This window comes from Vitis vinifera, chromosome 1, assembly GCF_030704535.1.
Source record: "Vitis vinifera cultivar Pinot Noir 40024 chromosome 1, ASM3070453v1".
NCBI classification, from domain to species: domain Eukaryota; kingdom Viridiplantae; phylum Streptophyta; class Magnoliopsida; order Vitales; family Vitaceae; genus Vitis; species Vitis vinifera.
In genome coordinates, this window is record NC_081805.1 from 23,748,984 (window position 1) to 23,766,941 (window position 17,958).

Here is a 17,958-nt window from a genome sequence, read left to right on the forward strand (position 1 = left end):
TGTTTATACCCTTTCACCAAGATCTTTTAGTTTTGATCCTTTATGAAAAAAGCATTGGAATTGAATTCAATGAGACATGAATTATTAGTACTAAATTAACTACCTAACAACAAGTTTTTCTTTACTTTTGAAACCACAACACTTTTCAATTATCACTATAAGTCGAGATGTGTGTAATTGGACACGACCAATGTGTGATATGAGCAGCTAGCTTGTTGCCATTGTCAACATAAATAATATCTTAACCTTTATAGACTTTAGAAAAAGGTTAACTTACCTATATTTGTTGGTCATGTGCCATGTATCTTTGAAATTAGTATAAATTTTGGTCATTGTTATCATTTAGATTCATAGTTGCAAGGACCTATGGTATATCTTCTTCCTAGTAAGCACAAATAATGATTATAACATTCAATATAGTGTGATTAGCCCTTCCATAGATTTGGCAAAAGACTAATAGTTTATTGTTGCTTTGCCTATTTCCATATAGTTTTTTCCATTGTTGAACATTGTTTGGTTTTTTAGGAGAGTTTTGGTTACTTAGCTATCATGCAGGAGCAAAGCCTCTTCCTCATAAATTAAAACCTCTACCACTTCCATTTAGTCTCCATTTTCTCCTAAGAAGGCTTGAAAGTGATTTATAGTGTTCATTTCTCCTTCTTTAACTAGAAATAAAACAAATTTTGTAGAGATAAAACAAATTAGTTAGTATTGGATAAGATGGTTATATAGCATTGCAGTTTCAAAATCTCGGTATTTTAAACCAAGACCACAAACAAAGTGAAAAACTTTGTTAACATCAAATAAAGGTTGGTTTATGGCTACCAAGTTGTCACATATTAATTTAAACTTTTTAAAGTACTCATCTAGGGATTGAGAGCCCCTCCTTAGCGTAAAGAGATGATTTGTCAATCTTTATTCATTTTCCTGAGTGTTGGGCAACAATCATTTTCCACCATATTCTAGATCTTTAGGGCTATATTTGCACCAAAAACCATGTTAAGGGCTTCTTTAGTCGGATTTTTGAGAAGCCAAGATATTAAGATTCCATTGTTGTTCATCCAAGTTACAAATTGGAGTTTATAAGGCTCTATTGGAGAAGTATTTTTTAAAATGGTTCTAAAAATAGTTTTTTAGAACTATTTTTTGATGTTTTGTAGAATAAAAGTTTGTTTGGGAACTTAAAATGTTCTTAACTTGCTTTCCATATTTTTAAATTAACTTTTTGTATATAATGTATTACTTTTTTATCCTTCTCCATATTTGTATAATTATTTTTTAAAACAACCTTAAAAAGCTAATACAAATAACTAAAAAAAACTAAAAAATGCCCACTAAAAATACTTAAAAGACGTTTATAGAAAACAACATTTTTTTTATTTATTGTCAAATATATTTTCCTATTTTTTTTTTATCAAGGAGAACAAAAAAGTAATATTTTTAAAAACAATTTCCAAACATAATCTAAGTTTTTTTTCTTATATAGTCAATTGCTTCTACCTCCCATTTCTTACTTGTGATATGATGAGATATTTTGAAATTTTATATCAATGTTAACACTTGGCTTCACCTTAGAAAGAAATTGGTGGAGCTTAATTTGATTGAAACTAAACTCATACATTGGTAGAATGATTGGAAGGTTAGACATGGTTCATAACTCACGAGCATGTTTGAAACAAATGATTGCTCTAATACCATAAGAGAAATTAAATAAAAAAGATTTTAATTAAAAACAAGACTATCCATCCTTGAGTATTCTTAGCATATTTATACAATTATTTACCAAAAAAGAAATAAAATAATATATAATTGGAATTGATACAATGCAACTAGGAGGAGATATCAATGAAATTCTTGAATATGGAATTCCAAAATTCCCATGGATGTTTTGTTGGGATAGAGCCCTAGAAATCATCACTTGATATGACGGATTAAGATTTATTTATAAATTTATTTATTTATTTATGTTTCTTATGGTTTTCCTTTATTATCCAATATGTATTAATTGGTAATCTGAACATACACACTCATATCACTTGTATTGTATATAACTTGGATGTATTAATAGTTGCACAGAGGGTATAAGTCATAGGTTCCTTGCAAAGGATAAGTGTTTTATAGTTGGTTCATGGATTTGACAATTCAATAGAGACTTCAGTGCATTACCTCATAATTGGAGGGATAATTTATCTTTGTCATTGGGATGAGTTTTTAATGGTGAGTGTACTAATGTGTATGGTTACACATTGAATAATACTTACAATGAAACATGACGTAAGACTATCAGTTGTCATGATTCATCAAGCTACTTTATTGCATGTATTCTCAACCTTGAGTGGATATTGAGTTTGTGTCAAAGTCAACAAGAGAATTGACCTATGGGTGAGAACCTAAGGTGGTCACATGTCTTTATGGATTAAGTCACTATTGATGGAGGCTAGTGACAATAGTTATTTTCAATAAAGATACCATGATATCTTATGAGACTGAGATAGTGTGTCCTTTTAGGTAATTCAGAGGACATGTGATCTAGAAGACTATGGTCATAACATTTACTTAATGGAAATTCGACATATACTCCTTGGAGCTAGAGTATATCAATTGATTACATAATGGGTGAGATCTATAACTCAATCATTGGAGAGATAATCTTAATAGATGATAATACTACTTTATTAAATTACGGACACTGGTTCATAGAGAGTTTATATGTTGTGGATAGTAGGTAATGGACTTAAATTTCGTTTCATTATTATTTATATAGGGTATTGGAGTATAGTTGATTCTCTATAGTGGGATATTGAATTAACTTCAAAATTAGATTATAGGGGAGCCAATACTATAATTAATAGGATGTTTAATCAACTTTAAAATTGGATTATGAGGGGGTTAATACTCCTATGGGTCCCAGTGGTGTTCGAGCTCATATAACTTGATGACACAGTTAATGAAGGTTGGATAACTCTAGGTTCAATTATGTACAAAAGAACATTTTGGTAATTATGTAAGGTTGCACATGGTTAGTAAATGATATTTTTGGATTGAGATAATTGATTAATTGGATAGTTCTATTCAATTAATTAATTAATTAATTATGACCCTTTTTGGGCTAAATTAAGTGACCCAAACCCTTAATAGGCTCAAGTCACTTAAGCTTAGTGGGGAATCTATAAACACGCCCTTAATGGGCTTCAAGTTAGTCAGTTTCTATCATTTAGAGAGTAGAGAAAGCTTTAACCTCCATCCTCCTAAACACCCCGCTATTTGAGTGCCAAGGATCGAGGTAAAGTCATTGGGTGGAAGATTATGGGTTTATGAGACATTTGATGACTTCAATTTGCTTATTCTTTGAACAAATTTGACTTAGGAACATCAAAATTATAAAGTTTTCTAGAACATTTAATTTAGATCCTTTAATGTTAAAATTTTTATTTTGCTTGTATTGCATAGGATCTAGATGCCTTAGGGAGTTTTCATAGACCTAATATGAGCATAGGACAAAGAATGGAGAGATTCAGGATTTCCTACATGTCTGTCTCTAAAAGCTTTATTACGTGAGGCAATGGATGGGTTGTAATAATAGAATTGTAGTGGATGATTGATTTGTTTGTATATTTGTTATTATCATTAGGGATATTATTAGCAAGGCTTAGTGAATGATTGAGTTTTTTTTTTTTTCATAATATGAGTAAGATTGGTGAAATAATGGTTAACTTGAACAAAAATATATACCCAATAACTAGAATGATAGACCTCCTCTCACATTGTATGTAAGCTATAAATTCTTCATTAAGGTGGATAAAGTCTAAGCAATCATTTACTTCCATTTAATTTAATTAGAAATTGCTATTAGACAATCATTTGCCGAACTTAAAAAGTGAAGTAATTCATTCAGTGCTTATATTTGCTTCCCTTATAAGAATTTAAGTGTAGTGCAATATTGTAACATCATTTTTATATCTTGACCTTATGTCATGATTCATTGTAGGTCCTACCTAATGTGTAACCATACATGCTAGTGCACTTATCATAAAAAACCTATCTCGATGACCGCAATAAACTATCCTTTCAATTAAGAGGTAGTGCATTACAATGTTAGATAGATTGTCCAAATCCATGAACAAATTGTGGATACCTCATCACCTTGCAAAGAACCCATGACTTGTATCCTCTATACAACTTTTAATGCACCAAATTCATATACAATGCAAGTGATATGGACTGAATGTTCAAATCAATATTAATGCATAAAAGGGACAACCTGAGAAAAATTAAGTTTAACTTTATTACATCAAGTCTTGATTTTAGGGGCTCAATCCCAACATGATTTTTTTCATGTTTTTTTTTAAAGAAACAATTTATGTGGAGCAACCTCCTAGATTTCTAAGTCCACAATTTCTAGATCATGTCTGTAGCCTTGATTACTCCTTATATAGGCTTAAACAAGCACCACATGCATGGTTTGATTGACTTTCTCAAATCTTTTTGCATCTTGGATTTTTTTTTTTTTTTGTAGTACTACCAACCCTTGTTTATTCTTCATAAGCATGTTGCTATTGTCTTAATGCTTATATATGTTGGTGATATTATAATTATGGGCAATGATATAACTCTCATTGAATTGTTCATCATCAACTTAGAAAAGGGTTTCCATTGAAAGACCTTGGCTACCTTCATTGCTTCTTGGGCTTTGAGATCCGCTCATTCGATGGGGGCATTTTTTTTTCATAGACAAAGTAATCAAAGATTTATTGGCTTGTGCAAAGATGCTTGATTGAAGTCATTATGCCACTCTTATTGCTATAAAAATCCTCCCATCTTCCAATAACACGAAGCCCGTTGATCTAACTTCATATCAACAACTTGTTGGCCCACTTTAGCACCTTACTTTCACTTGTCTAAATATTGTGTAGGTAGTTAATAAGGTTTGTCAACACTTTCAAGTGCAAACTTAGGTTGATCTTCGTGCAATTAAGCATGCTATTTGGTATCTCAAAGATACTAAGGATTATGGACCACATTTTCTTTCTCAAAGTCCATTTAAATTAACTAGGTATTGTGATGTTCATGAGGTTGGATGTGTTGATACAAAATGAAGCACCACAGGTTATTGTGTTTTTCTTGGTCCTCCAAAAAGCAGCCAACTATATCTCTATCCAATGCCAAAGCCAAATATCACTTTCTTACATCTACAATGGTTCAAATTACTTAGTTAACTATTCTTCTTCATGATATTGGTCCTCTCTCTCAACCCCTCATCTCTTTTGTGATAATTTAAGTGCTCTACACATGACTACCAAACTTGTCTTTCATAGTCGCTCTAAACATATAGAGCTTGACTATCATTTGGTTCGAGAAAATGTTGTTGTTGAAGCCTTAGTCACTCATTTTCTTCCATCAAAGTTGCAAATTGTAGATATTTTTACCAAGGGATTTCCAAAGGATTTGTTCCTCACATTTTACTACAAGCTGGGTGTGCACAAAATTCCCCACACTAGCTTTAGGAAGGTGACAACATATCAGATTTCAAATATTTCAAAGAAGAAAACCTCCTCTTAACAAACTTTGCCATCTGCAGAGCTCTATCTCAAGGATTCTTCTTTACAAGATTGAGATTGTGATTTTGTGTATTTTCTCCAAGTCAACCTCTCTACTATTTCCCTATAACTGAGATTTTTTCTTGCCTTTCTAATAGAGATCTCACTACTCTATATCTTTTTTTCCTTTTTTTTTTGTTTGTAATTTTTTTTTATAGAGATTTCATTGTTGTATATATAATTGATTGTTATAGTAAAGATAAATTATCCATTTCCTTCAGACATTTCTTTAAAGTGCATATTCCCCTTCACTAGAGAGTAGTAGGATGGTGCCCCTGTATGATACCCCTTAGAATGCAACATATATAAGGGTACAAACTTATATTTTCTACCTTTTTTGATTCTCACCTTTCTCTACTATGATCTCACCATGTCACTTATCTATTAGGACACTTGATACTGATTGAGATACTACAAATTTAAAGTCCTTGCATTATAAAGTATAAACACAATATTATTAACCATAAAATTTAAGCATATGATGAGGTGAAGCTAAAGGTTACCAAAACTAGCAAAGTTTGATTCCAACACCATTAAAATGAATTCTAAGAGGCTTTCTCTAAATAACTTCACTATTTTAACCAGCACAATATGTTAAACCAAAGAAAATACTAATAAAAATTTATTATGCTTTCATCACTCTTATTTAAATGTTAATGAGACGCTTAATGATAAAAAAACTTTTTAGGGTCTTAACTACTTATAATATGAAAACTAAATCTTGATTTCTTCATATTAGGGAACACCATCTTCCAAGTGTTGGACCACGCAACAATTGTAACGCACCCACCCCAAAAAGTTCCCACAAGACTCCACCATGTCCCACATGATTGTCCAAAACCACACAGCTATGGTGACTGTTCACTATCAATAATGCCATCAGCATATATCCTGTGGCACATTTCAGTATATATAGCATCTATTGGTTGCACAAGAAATAAGTTGTTGACTAGAAGGGGGCTCATGCATTTAGTAGTCCCCATCAAAAAGACCACAAACAGCAACAAAATTGACCCATTCACAACCTGGCAACCGTTGGATTCAACTGTGACACATCCACCTACCAAAAGGGTCTCAAAAGACAGCCTCTGTGTTCAACTTCTTTCTTTCTTTAATTTCTTCAGTTTAGACAACACACTTGTTTGGCTCCTTGCAATTGTTGAATGTATATAGCTATATTTACACACAGATATGGAAAGAGTGCAAAGAGGTTTACATGACTGAGCCACTGAGGTTGACAGAGGAAGTATCGAAAGAATTCGGATTTCAGAAACCAACAAGATTGTCTCCATCCCCCATGAAATGGTCAAGAAAAAGACTAAAGAACACTGGGTAATGTGTAAATTAATAGAACTGAATAGGGTTGCTTTGTGGGTGAAAACAAAGGCCACTCTCAAATCATAAAGCAAGGAACAAAAAAATAAAAGGAAAAGGGTTTGTTTGAAGCATTCCCAGATTGTTTTTTTTGTCTCTCTGGTGAATGGACAAAAAGGATTGTGGGAGAGCAAGAGTGACAAGCACCCGCAAGTTTTTTTCTTTTGTTTCTTTATAATTTTGTATTATAGTTTTCAAAGGAAAATTTCCAAATCTCCATCCTTTAATTGTATTTCCTCAAGTTACACCTTATGACCCACTCCAAGGACATAATGATCATTTCACATGTCAAACCCAAAGGTTCAAAATGTGACTTGATTTAAATATTCATCTTATAATTAGATGAATCAAGTTATATTTTGAGCTTTTGGGTTTGAGGTATAAAATAAGTGTTACATTCTTGGAATATGTCTTGGAACGTAACAAGAACATTATGTATATAATTGGGTGCGAGTTGTTGCAATATAAGATTAAGATTTTACTAAAAATAAAATTGAAGAGGGTGGATCGTACACGGTTTCAGCGATGAAACTTGATGACCCTATTTTTTGAAGGGTCAAATCTTAGATAATAGAAACATAAAAAGAATGGAGTAAGGGAGGGATATGAGAAATTAAGGAGTACTGCAATCAGTTCTTCCCTTAACCAGCATCCTATTTTTTTATTTTTTTTATTTTTTCAAATCAATGGTGGAGACCCAATCTTCAAATCCACTTGCTATTATTAAATATTCTGTGTATAGAAACAAAAGGTAAAATAAAACCGATCATGAGGCAATTTGAATTGGTTCTTTCATTCATTCATTTTGTCATCATTGAAAACACCAATTATGGAATATATTCTGCAACTACTTTAATTAGGGCTTTTAAATTAATTCATCAAAAGAAGTAGAGGGTTGAGAGTGTCATCGCAGGAACTGCATAAAAGGGCAGTTGGAGGAAAGAAGCTTTTGGAGGAATGACTTGGAAATTTCCGGGAAAGGCTAGGAAAAAGGCTTTTGGAAATATCCCCGAAACTGACATCATCTGAACCTGACAAGAAATCTATTCCCTGGGATTATCATGTTCTTCCTTGGACCATTTTTTAAGCATTGCCAACCACCGTCCGTACCCCTTCACCCTTTAACATTTAAAAACCCCATTTTCCGCTTGATTATGATTATAATTATTCTCTAAGATGATCAAACTGGTTACTCCTTTTTCAAGTTATCTATCCATCACATCAACGATTATGATCAAGTCCATGCATGATACTGTGATTTAATTTGGCCCCATGGCCACCAAATAAATTTCATATTTGACTCAGCAATCAACCATGAAATCCATCAGCAATCTTTATTGAAATTAGTCTCTAAACAAAATGAGAGTGATAGCTAGCTGAAGCTAATTTGTACTTAATATCAATCTTTGCTAACCCATAATGGGAAAAAGAAGGCAGTTGGGTACTGAGGAAGATTCATATCAATTTTGAACCCACAACCTATCACTTGTGGAATGCTTTCACTCTCAACATTAATTCCTTCTATTGTTTCCTTCAAGATGAACAGTCCTAGTCAAGAGGGGTCATATGTATCTGGCAAGTCAATCTGAAATTGCCCCACAAGAATTTCAGGATCTGAACTAAATGTTCATATATAAAGCAACTACATACATGTACTGTAAACAATATACTCACAGTGGAATATTGGTTATAAAAACATATTTCCTTCCACTCAAAAATTAAAAGCCTTGGTGATAAAAAGTTGAAAAGGATAAGTTGCTAGAAAGGGGCAAAATTATTGGGCTCTTTTCCACTTTGTTCCATCCATTGCATCTCACTAGCCAATCAAACCTTATCATGTTGTGACCAATGAGCTCATGATGTTTCTCTCTTATTAGATTAGATTATTAATTAATTATTATATGTATAAAATTTAACTTTTTTTTTTCTCTCACATATCATAATATTTGATTTTTGGTATGTAAATATTACAAGTGGTTTTTAATTTGTTTTGAAAGGCAAAGCAGAAGGCATTTAAATGTAAGAATGCAAGTACCTATTTAACAATATTAGTAAATTATTAGGATGAATTTCAGAAAAGTACAAAATTGGATCACGAGTGGGACGCTTTCAAGGCTTTCAAATTTTTTAAATAAAGCCTGGCCTAGTCTAGCCTAGCCAGTGGCCATTCAATCTGAAGCATTTCTATGGAGAGATTCCTCTTCCCTTTCAAGGAAATTGTTTTGCATGCAATTTTCATGTTATTTACTGAATGATAGACACATGTATGCTCTACCTCCTTTGCCCAATTTTCAGATTTTTTATTTTCCTTCTTATAGTATGTCGGTGGACCCTTTACTAATTTTAAATTTCAGCACTAGCCTTTTCAGAATATTAGAGGAAAAAAATGCTTAAAATAGCAATTATTTCTGAATTTCTCTCTCCCTTTTAAGAAAAATAAAACTGAAAATTTAAATTGGAGTCTACCTTCACCCAATATCCAAGGCTATAAAATATTTACATGCAACAACAAAATAGGGAAGTGAAAAAATAAAAGAGACAAAAGGAAAGAAAGAAGCAATAAAATAAAAAACAAATAAAATTGAAAAGATTAAAAAAATTCAGCATTAAAAGGCTTTAAGATAATTTTTTATTGACCAGATATAACATGAGATCGGATGAAAAATGAGATACGGTATGAAATAGGATAAAAGTGAATTTTCTCTCAAGTTATGTAAGATATCACACTCACTCTTTTATGTGTGGTATCTTGTTCGGACACATGAGATCATATTGCTTGCTTTGAGTCTATTAGCCTTCTAGCCTCATGAGAATGTGGCATATCATATTTATTCTCCAATATAGATGTGACATTCTCATCATAACCCTTTGACCCTGGTCTCCAATGCAACAACTCATATAGATATTCTATGTTTAGGCTCATTGACCCTTAATATTTTAAAACATGTCTATATGTACCAGAAAATTAAGTTGCCCCTTATAAAGGGTATCACATTTCCCTCCTAAACAAATAGAGCATTCCTATTATAGCCCATAGGATCAATGTATAGCAAAACTTAACAAATTTCTAATTAGGGATGAGCTCTAATATCATCAATAACGACATATTCATATATATAGATAATGTTCATTTGAGTTCCACTAGCATTTATTATGCAAAATTCATCTATATATATTGTGGATAGTTGTGCCATTATAAGGATCATAAAGTTTCCCCCAAGGTAATATGTGATCACATTCAGTCTTCCATGCAAACATGATGTTATTGTTGTGACTCATGAGATTAGAAGGTGATTAAGCTTCATACATTTTCAAGTGAAAATTAGCTCTAATACCATGTATAATGATCTATGTATAAATATAATCCGTTTTGAGTCTATTAGCTTCATAGTTTTTAAAAACATTGACATAAGCTAACTTGCAACTACAGTCTAAATGATGGTGAAATCCGAAGAGTACAAATAATGAGTAAAAAAATAGAAATTAACAAACAAAAAAACTTCAAATTTCAAGTTGTAGAGATGATTGCAATACCCTAGTAGAGTTTCAATATCATTTCTACTCTACTAAGTTGCTCTTTCAATTGTGCTCTTGATGCATTTGTAGCAATGTAATGTTACCTCTAAAAACTTTTTGTCCTCCTTTTTGGACCTATAAATGAATTTTCAATTTCTTAATAAATGTATAATTGATGTTTTTAAAGCAATTAGTCATTCTCCTTTGGCATGCTGTTTAATTTTATTTATTTATTTATTTTACTTTTTCTATGTTGAGAAAAATGAATATTGATGATATTAGATTTGACTTATCTATCCTAATGGATTTCCCAATTGATTGTGTTTTGACCGCCCTTCATGGCCATAATTTTTTTTTCCTTCACATTTAATATGATGCTCTATATGTTTTAAATAATGTTCACAAGGAATAACAATCCTTTACATACAGATGCTAGAATGTCTTTCTTACACATTGTATTGTATTTGACCTGAAAGTTAAAAGGACATTTACCCAATTTTCAAAATGTCTAGAAAGAAAATTACTCCAAGAACCGCCACTTTCTTTTTCCATTAAAATTTAAGATAACCAACCAAATTCTAGGTTGGGAAATAAAAACTTTGTACAATTTCTGGTTATGGACTTGTTCCAATTGTTGGAAAAAATTGTTCCATTTACAGTTTCCCTTGGGTTCATTTATCCCTTTGTCTTATGCAATTTTTAGCTTATAAAATTGGTCCTCTAATGGGGAGTAGAGTGGTTTCCTCTTTTCCCAATACTAGAATTTCAGATAATATCTTGAGGGCTTCACACAAACCTCTTAAAAACAATCAATATTACATGTTTTCACTAGCAAAATATAGCTGTAGATGGAATATGCCACTGCCTAATTAATCTCCATATGCACAGTATATATATATTTACATATGCTGTAGTTGAAGTAATTGACTCTAGTCCTGTTAGTCCATCCAGAGGTCAATCAACATGGTCGATTTCTAAGCGAATGGCATAGTATTATAGAATTGAAGAAAGAAGTATGAATGTCAGGTAACGAGCTAGCTCATCAAGGCTTTTCCTGTGCAATGGTCTTAACGAAATTTCAGATATATATATCCATCCTCCCCATAATGATCACTTTTCTCTGTTGTCATGGGACATTTGTGATCGATGTACTGCACCTGTTGGTGACCCTCCTATGGACCCAATGCAGTTTGGGTTTCAGTGCCTAGTGGGTGCACATATTCTTACATGATTTACCTATACTTGACATTGTGTTTTGAACTAGCATATATGTAAGCTAAAAGTCTCTGTCAAGAATGTGTAACCTTCGACCATTTTGTCAAAAGGTAGTCTAATGTTATAAGCCATATACCTGGAGAATATAATTAATATGATTTTAAAATTTTACACCCAAATAAAAAAAAAAAAGAAAAAAAGAAAAAAGAAATTCAGTTTGGTAGTGTATAATTAGTTTTTGGAATCCAATGTGAAAAGAAGCAATTCTTGCAGCTGGGACCCTATATTTGGCAATAACTTCATTTCGTCCTTAGTCTTTGTACATTGAATTCATACTTCTATTTTTCTTAGAGTATCTTCCGAACATTGGAATAGAAAATGAGAATGTAAAATCTATTTCGTTTTTCATTCATTACTATGTTTGAATTAATTAATTAAACCGAGAATAGGAATTAAATTTCATTATCGATGAAATCAATATTCACTCCTTTTCTTATGTCACTGTGATTCACCTTCATCTCTATTTTTTATTCCCATTTCTATTCATCCGAATCAATCACACCTTGATGACATGGCATCGTTGAGCAATGGTAGGCTTAATCTAATTTTGTCATCAAAAGACATACCTTTTTATGGAAGCATTGTGGGAAGGAACATATATACCTAACTACAATATAGTGGGTGTGATAAGTGTTTGGTTAGCCTGAATTGCCTTGATTTTATTCATGCCTTGTACCAATCCCTTTGGGGGAAAAAAAAGGCGCCCAAAATGGTCTAAACAACCCTCCACTGATGGGAGTGGCTAGCACTCAAATTGGTAATGGCCAGGATGGTTCTATGAACACGATTTGTGATTTACAATCTTATGGACTATGCTAATTAAGGTAGGGTAGAAATCTGCAAGATATTCTGAAGGGATGTGGAGTTTATAAGGAATAGAAAAAAGAGTGATTTCATTATACAGTGTGGTGAAAAATGAGCAAATTTGAATTTGGATTAGAGAAAACAGTATCCTTTTGACGGTCATGCTATCTTTCCATCAAAAGAAAGCGAAGGGGACAAAAAGCTAAGATTTACATCAGTGAAAAGAGGTGAAACTGTGAGTCTGTGACACACATGAGCTGCATATGTAAGAACTATAGCTGAAAAATGATGGGGCAATATGGAATTTTGTGGTGGAAGTGCAGGGCTGCGCGCATAAATAAATAGAAGTATAGGGGGAGCATGGAGATTTGGGGGAAAGGGAGTGACGAAGGAGAGGCTTGTCTTCACATGGTAGAGAAGATACGAAATAAGAGAAGGAGAGATGGGGAGAGGGTAAGGCCTACAGGTCGGTGGCCCCAAACAATCGCCGCATAACGACACTTAAGGGTGCGTAAGAGCTGCATGAACAGAAACACCAACACCCCTCAATTAATTCTCTTCTCTCCTTCTCTCTCTAACTCTAGATTTATTTACAAAGGAAAATACTGAGCAGCTAAATTTATTTACAATCGAAAAGGGGTGAGGAAAATCAGGAAGAATATTGGGGAACAGAGAGAGAAAAAGAAAGAGAGATGGGTATGCATATGGGTGGATATATATTGGGGGTTAGGGCGTATGTACATGAGAATTAATCATTGAGGAACAATAAGAGCATGCCGGATCGATTCTCTTCTTTTTCATTAAAAAACAACAGCAAGTACTACAATAGAGGAGAAGCAAAATAGGCCTATGGATTGATTGTTTTCTTCTCTCTACATCTCCGGATTGTAGCTGTCCCTCTGGATACTTTCCTCTTGTTTCTTTATGGCTTGTATCTGAAGGTTTTCAGGGTACTAGAGTGGAGGTTAGATTAATGGCAGCCAAGAGCTACCTATTTTTTTTTATGTTTTATTTTTAAATTTCTAAGTCTTTGCATGTTTTCATGTGGGTTGTAATTGATTATTTTGGCTGATTTTAAGCTATATGTTTCTTTCCCTTTTCCAATTTTAGATTTGCTTCTGTTGAAGAAGATCACAAAGATAGAGCAAACAACTGCAGCTGCATAAAGAGATTGTTGACGATGGCCGCCCCTTCCTCATCGGCGCCTTTTTTCGGAACGAGGGAAGAAGAACAAACCCAAATGATACAACAACAATCCTCCACACCCACTTCCTCCACAGCTCCAACTGCAGCAGCACCTCAAAAGCGAAAGAGAAATCTTCCAGGAACACCAAGCAAGTATCTAATAATTTCATAGAAGATCTACCTCAGATATGTAGTAAATGAATTAATTGACTGTAACAAACCTTGACATCTTTTTCTTCCTAATTTTTCTTTTTTCCTTCATCCATTTTTCTAGAAAAAACCCCATAAGGAAACCCTAATTTGTAAAACTTCATAGAGAGTGATATCTTTCTTTTTCTTTATGGTCTCTTTCTCTTCCAAGATCTCTTTATAATTTTTGCGATTTTTCTATTTGCTTTGTTGTTTGGCTTTTCCCGAACTAAACAGATCCAGATGCGGAGGTGATTGCACTATCTCCCAAGACCCTAATGGCAACAAACAGGTTCATTTGTGAGGTATGCAACAAAGGGTTTCAAAGGGAGCAAAACCTACAGCTACACAGAAGAGGACACAACCTGCCTTGGAAACTAAGGCAGAAGACTACAAAAGAAGTGAGGAGGAAGGTGTACCTATGCCCCGAGCCCACATGCGTCCACCATGATCCTTCTCGAGCTCTTGGCGACCTCACTGGCATCAAAAAGCACTATTCTAGAAAACACGGCGAGAAGAAATGGAAGTGCGATAAGTGCTCCAAGCGATACGCCGTGCAATCCGATTGGAAAGCCCATTCCAAGACCTGTGGTACTAGGGAATATCGATGCGATTGTGGCACTCTCTTCTCAAGGTAATCACACTTAATTTTCACATTAGTCATATGCATAATCAAGATTATATAACTATATTATTAGGCACTCACCCATTCATACAATCATATTCCAAGATGACAAGGATATGAACAGAAAGAGTGAGCACTTTTCCTCCATTATCTTTTATATGGGTCCTCCTTCAAGGCATAGGTTCTCAAAATCCTCCTCCCCTATCTCTCTCTATCTCTCTCTCTGTCTGTGTGTGGAAGACAAAGGCAAAGAGACTGCTTCCACGTGAGTAGTGTCTGCAGTGAAACTGCCATAGTGTAGAGGTGTCAAAAGGAAAATTTTGAGGGGGGAAGAGAGAGAGAGAGAAAAAAAGGTTCATTTTTTTTCTTCCTCGAAAACATCGCCCTTCATCTTTTCCTATTCACGTGCCGTTATTACAAATGTAAGGAAGGGGATGGTGTTACTGGATTTGTTCTCATATGAGTTGGACATAATTACTGGGTTTGTTTTCTTATGGGTTGGCTACATGTACTCAGAACTGTGCTCTTGCAGGTTCTCCTTCCCATGGAAACCTGTGGGCCTATGTGGCCAACAACTTCTCTCTCTCAGCACCAATTCCCAACCTTTACAGTCACTGGAAGTGAAAAACAATCTTTTGGGTCAAGTATTGGTCCATTAGAGGCTTTGAGATGCGATCATCTGAAGTTAATTTTCATGGGTCTGGAAAAAAAATTTCTTGGGTTTGAAATCACAGTCCATGGGTATTGCATGAATGAGGATAAGTCCCAGAAACAGGCTTCTCAGTTGCTGGTTTTTCATCAAACCTGAAAAATAATTCCCTTGTTCATTTATTGAAGAGTCAGTCCTGGATATGGCAGTTCAAGCTTGATTGATTAAGTATTTCCAGGCTTTAGCAAAATTGGATGCCTCAGCATCCTTAATTTCTTTTCTTCTTCTTGGGAAAGAGAAGTTACTCCTTCAGTCCTAAGTTTTTTAAATTCTCTCCCTTTCGCTTCCCATCTTTATTCTTCTGCAGTTGAAATGATGTATAGTAGTCATTTTTTATATTCTTTTTTTTGTTTTTTTCCCGTAGAAATTATTACTATAAATTCCTGTATAAATGGTTTTTTATTTTTTTCTTTATTTGATGCTCATTTTTTCATTTTCTGGATATAAAATTCCTTCCCATATTTCCCACTTAGGGAAACTACAATTAATCTAACAATTATTCTCTCTCTCTATATATAATGAAAATAACTGCTCATTTAACTTGGAACGCTGAAGGTCTAGTTTGGCCAAGAAACGAAAATGGAACTTAATTCCTCTTTGTTTCAGAAACCATTTTAAGTTTAATTAATTGAATGGTTTCATTTTGTACAATTGGAGAAAGAATATTGAATGATTTCACTTGAATCTTATGCTGGAACACTTTAGAGGGTTTATTTATAATTAGAAGTGACACACCACAGACAAGAATTTCTGTTCAAATATTGTCTTCACATAGGCCTCCTTACAGAAACAAGGCCCTCTATCCTTTCCTTGTTCCCATTTTTACCAGTTAATGTACAAACCCTTCTACCATCCACCAGGAAAAGGAAAAAGAACAATGATCTAATGGCTTCCTACTCATTGTAATTATTGTTGCAGGCGCGATAGTTTCATCACTCACCGGGCATTCTGCGATGCACTGGCTCAGGAGAGTGCGAGGAATCCTCCCAGCTTGACCAACATGGGTGGCCATTTATATGGAACCAGCCAAATGACCTTGGGCCTATCTCAAGTGGGTTCCCAGATTGCTTCGCTCCATGATCAGAACCATCCATCCAGTAACATTTTACGCCTGGACAGTGCCGGAGCAGCAAAATATGAACACCTCCTTCCTCCATCTAACCCTTCATTTGGAAAGCCCCCGCAGCCAATGCCTTCGTCGGCATTCTATATGCCAGATTCAAACCAAGGCTATCAAGAACACCAATCTCATCATACTTTATTGGGGAATAAACCATTTCACGGGCTGATGCAATTCCCGGATCATCAAGGCAATGCCAACAACTCTCCTTCTGCTGCTGCCAATCTCTTTAACCTTGGTTTCTTTCCGAATAATAGTACCAGTAGCAGTATTAGTAATAGCAACAATGCCAACAATTCAACCACGCTTCCGCCCTCAGGGTTCTTAAGTCCGGATCAGTTTAACAATGGGAACGCCAGTGGCCAAGGAACAACGCTGTTCTCCAGTAGCATGAGTGATCACGTCGGTTCGGGTCTATCTTCTCTCTATAGCACTTCGATGCAACAGGAAAGCCTTGCCCCACATATGTCTGCAACTGCATTGCTCCAAAAGGCTGCTCAAATGGGTCCAACTACAAGCAGTAATAGCTCCTCATTGCTAAGAGGCTTGGGCGGCTCTTCATCAACCGGCGCTAAGTCTGATAGGCAACTCCTCTCTTCCAACTTCAGCAGCCTAAGGTCACAGATGGAAAACGAAAATCATCTCCAAGGATTAATGAATTCACTTGCAAACGGAAACTCTTCCATCTTTGGAGGATCGGGCCATGCACAAGAAAATAACTTTGGTGGCTTTAATGGGAGAGGGATCACATTGGAACAGCAGCACAAGAACACCAACTTCTCCAAGGTTGATGATGCTAAGTTGCATCAAAGTCTTGGTGTCAGCATGGGGGGACCTGATAGATTAACACTCGATTTTCTGGGTGTGGGAGGGGTGGTAAGAAACGTGGGTGGTGGGTTCTCGCAGAGAGAACAGCGACACGTTGTCGAAATGAGCTCTTTGGACTCTGAAATAAAGACTGCGGCAGCAGCGCAGGGAAGTCGGCCATTTGGAGGTTCAAAACTGCAGTGAAGATAAAACCTAAGGAGCAAGAAAGAACGAAAGAAAGAAAGAAAAGGAAAATGCAGGTTTAGATGTGCATGTGTGGTGAATATGTAGGAAGAAACTATGATTTAGTTCTTTTACTTCCATTAGGGTTTCACTGGTAAACTTTTTGAAGTAAGGCTTTCTTCCTCTTTATATCCAGTTTTAGTTATTCTCTTGCTTGGTCAGCTGCATGCGGTCATGAAAACAAAACTCTCTCTCTAAGACACGCACACACATCTAAGTGTATGTCTATTAGAGAAAAATTTGAACTAATGATACACAAACCTCCAAATTATTCAGAATAAATGCAATTATCCGTTGCCTTCAAATGGATACTTGAGAGTCATTTTCTGGGTTTGTCTTGGGATATCCATAAACTCATAAAAATATGAGGTAAGTGATGTTAAAGCAGAATGTTGAAACAAGGACACTGAAGACCACTAAGAATGTTCACGTGCTGACTAAAACTCTATTCTTTTTTTGTCCACACGATGAGAGAGAGAGAGAGAGAGAATGAATTAGAAATATATTTCTTTGT

General features: G+C 34.6%; 1 protein-coding gene across 1 annotated transcript; it reads left to right on the top strand.

The window, feature by feature from the left end:
- Window positions 1–12,897: 12,897 nt before the first annotated feature.
- LOC100257993 (protein indeterminate-domain 5, chloroplastic) lies at window positions 12,898–17,605 on the top strand. Its single transcript, XM_002273578.5, has 4 exons — window positions 12,898–13,530; window positions 13,677–13,900; window positions 14,178–14,574; window positions 16,193–17,605. The coding sequence occupies exons 2-4, from the start codon at window positions 13,747–13,749 to the stop codon at window positions 17,403–17,405; spliced, it is 1,764 nt and encodes a 587-aa protein (XP_002273614.1). The 5' UTR covers window positions 12,898–13,530; window positions 13,677–13,746; the 3' UTR covers window positions 17,406–17,605.
- Window positions 17,606–17,958: the final 353 nt, after the last annotated feature.

Bases quoted from the DNA above. Each gene is read 5' to 3' on its own strand.
- LOC100257993 (XM_002273578.5), top strand. From the start codon at position 13,747: ATGGCCGCCCCTTCCTCATCGGCGCCTTTTTTCGGAACGAGGGAAGAA. The intron at 13,901-14,177 runs GCAAGTATCTAA...CGAACTAAACAG, and splicing joins AAATCTTCCAGGAACACCAA to ATCCAGATGCGGAGGTGATT. The intron at 14,575-16,192 runs GTAATCACACTT...TTATTGTTGCAG, and splicing joins TGTGGCACTCTCTTCTCAAG to GCGCGATAGTTTCATCACTC.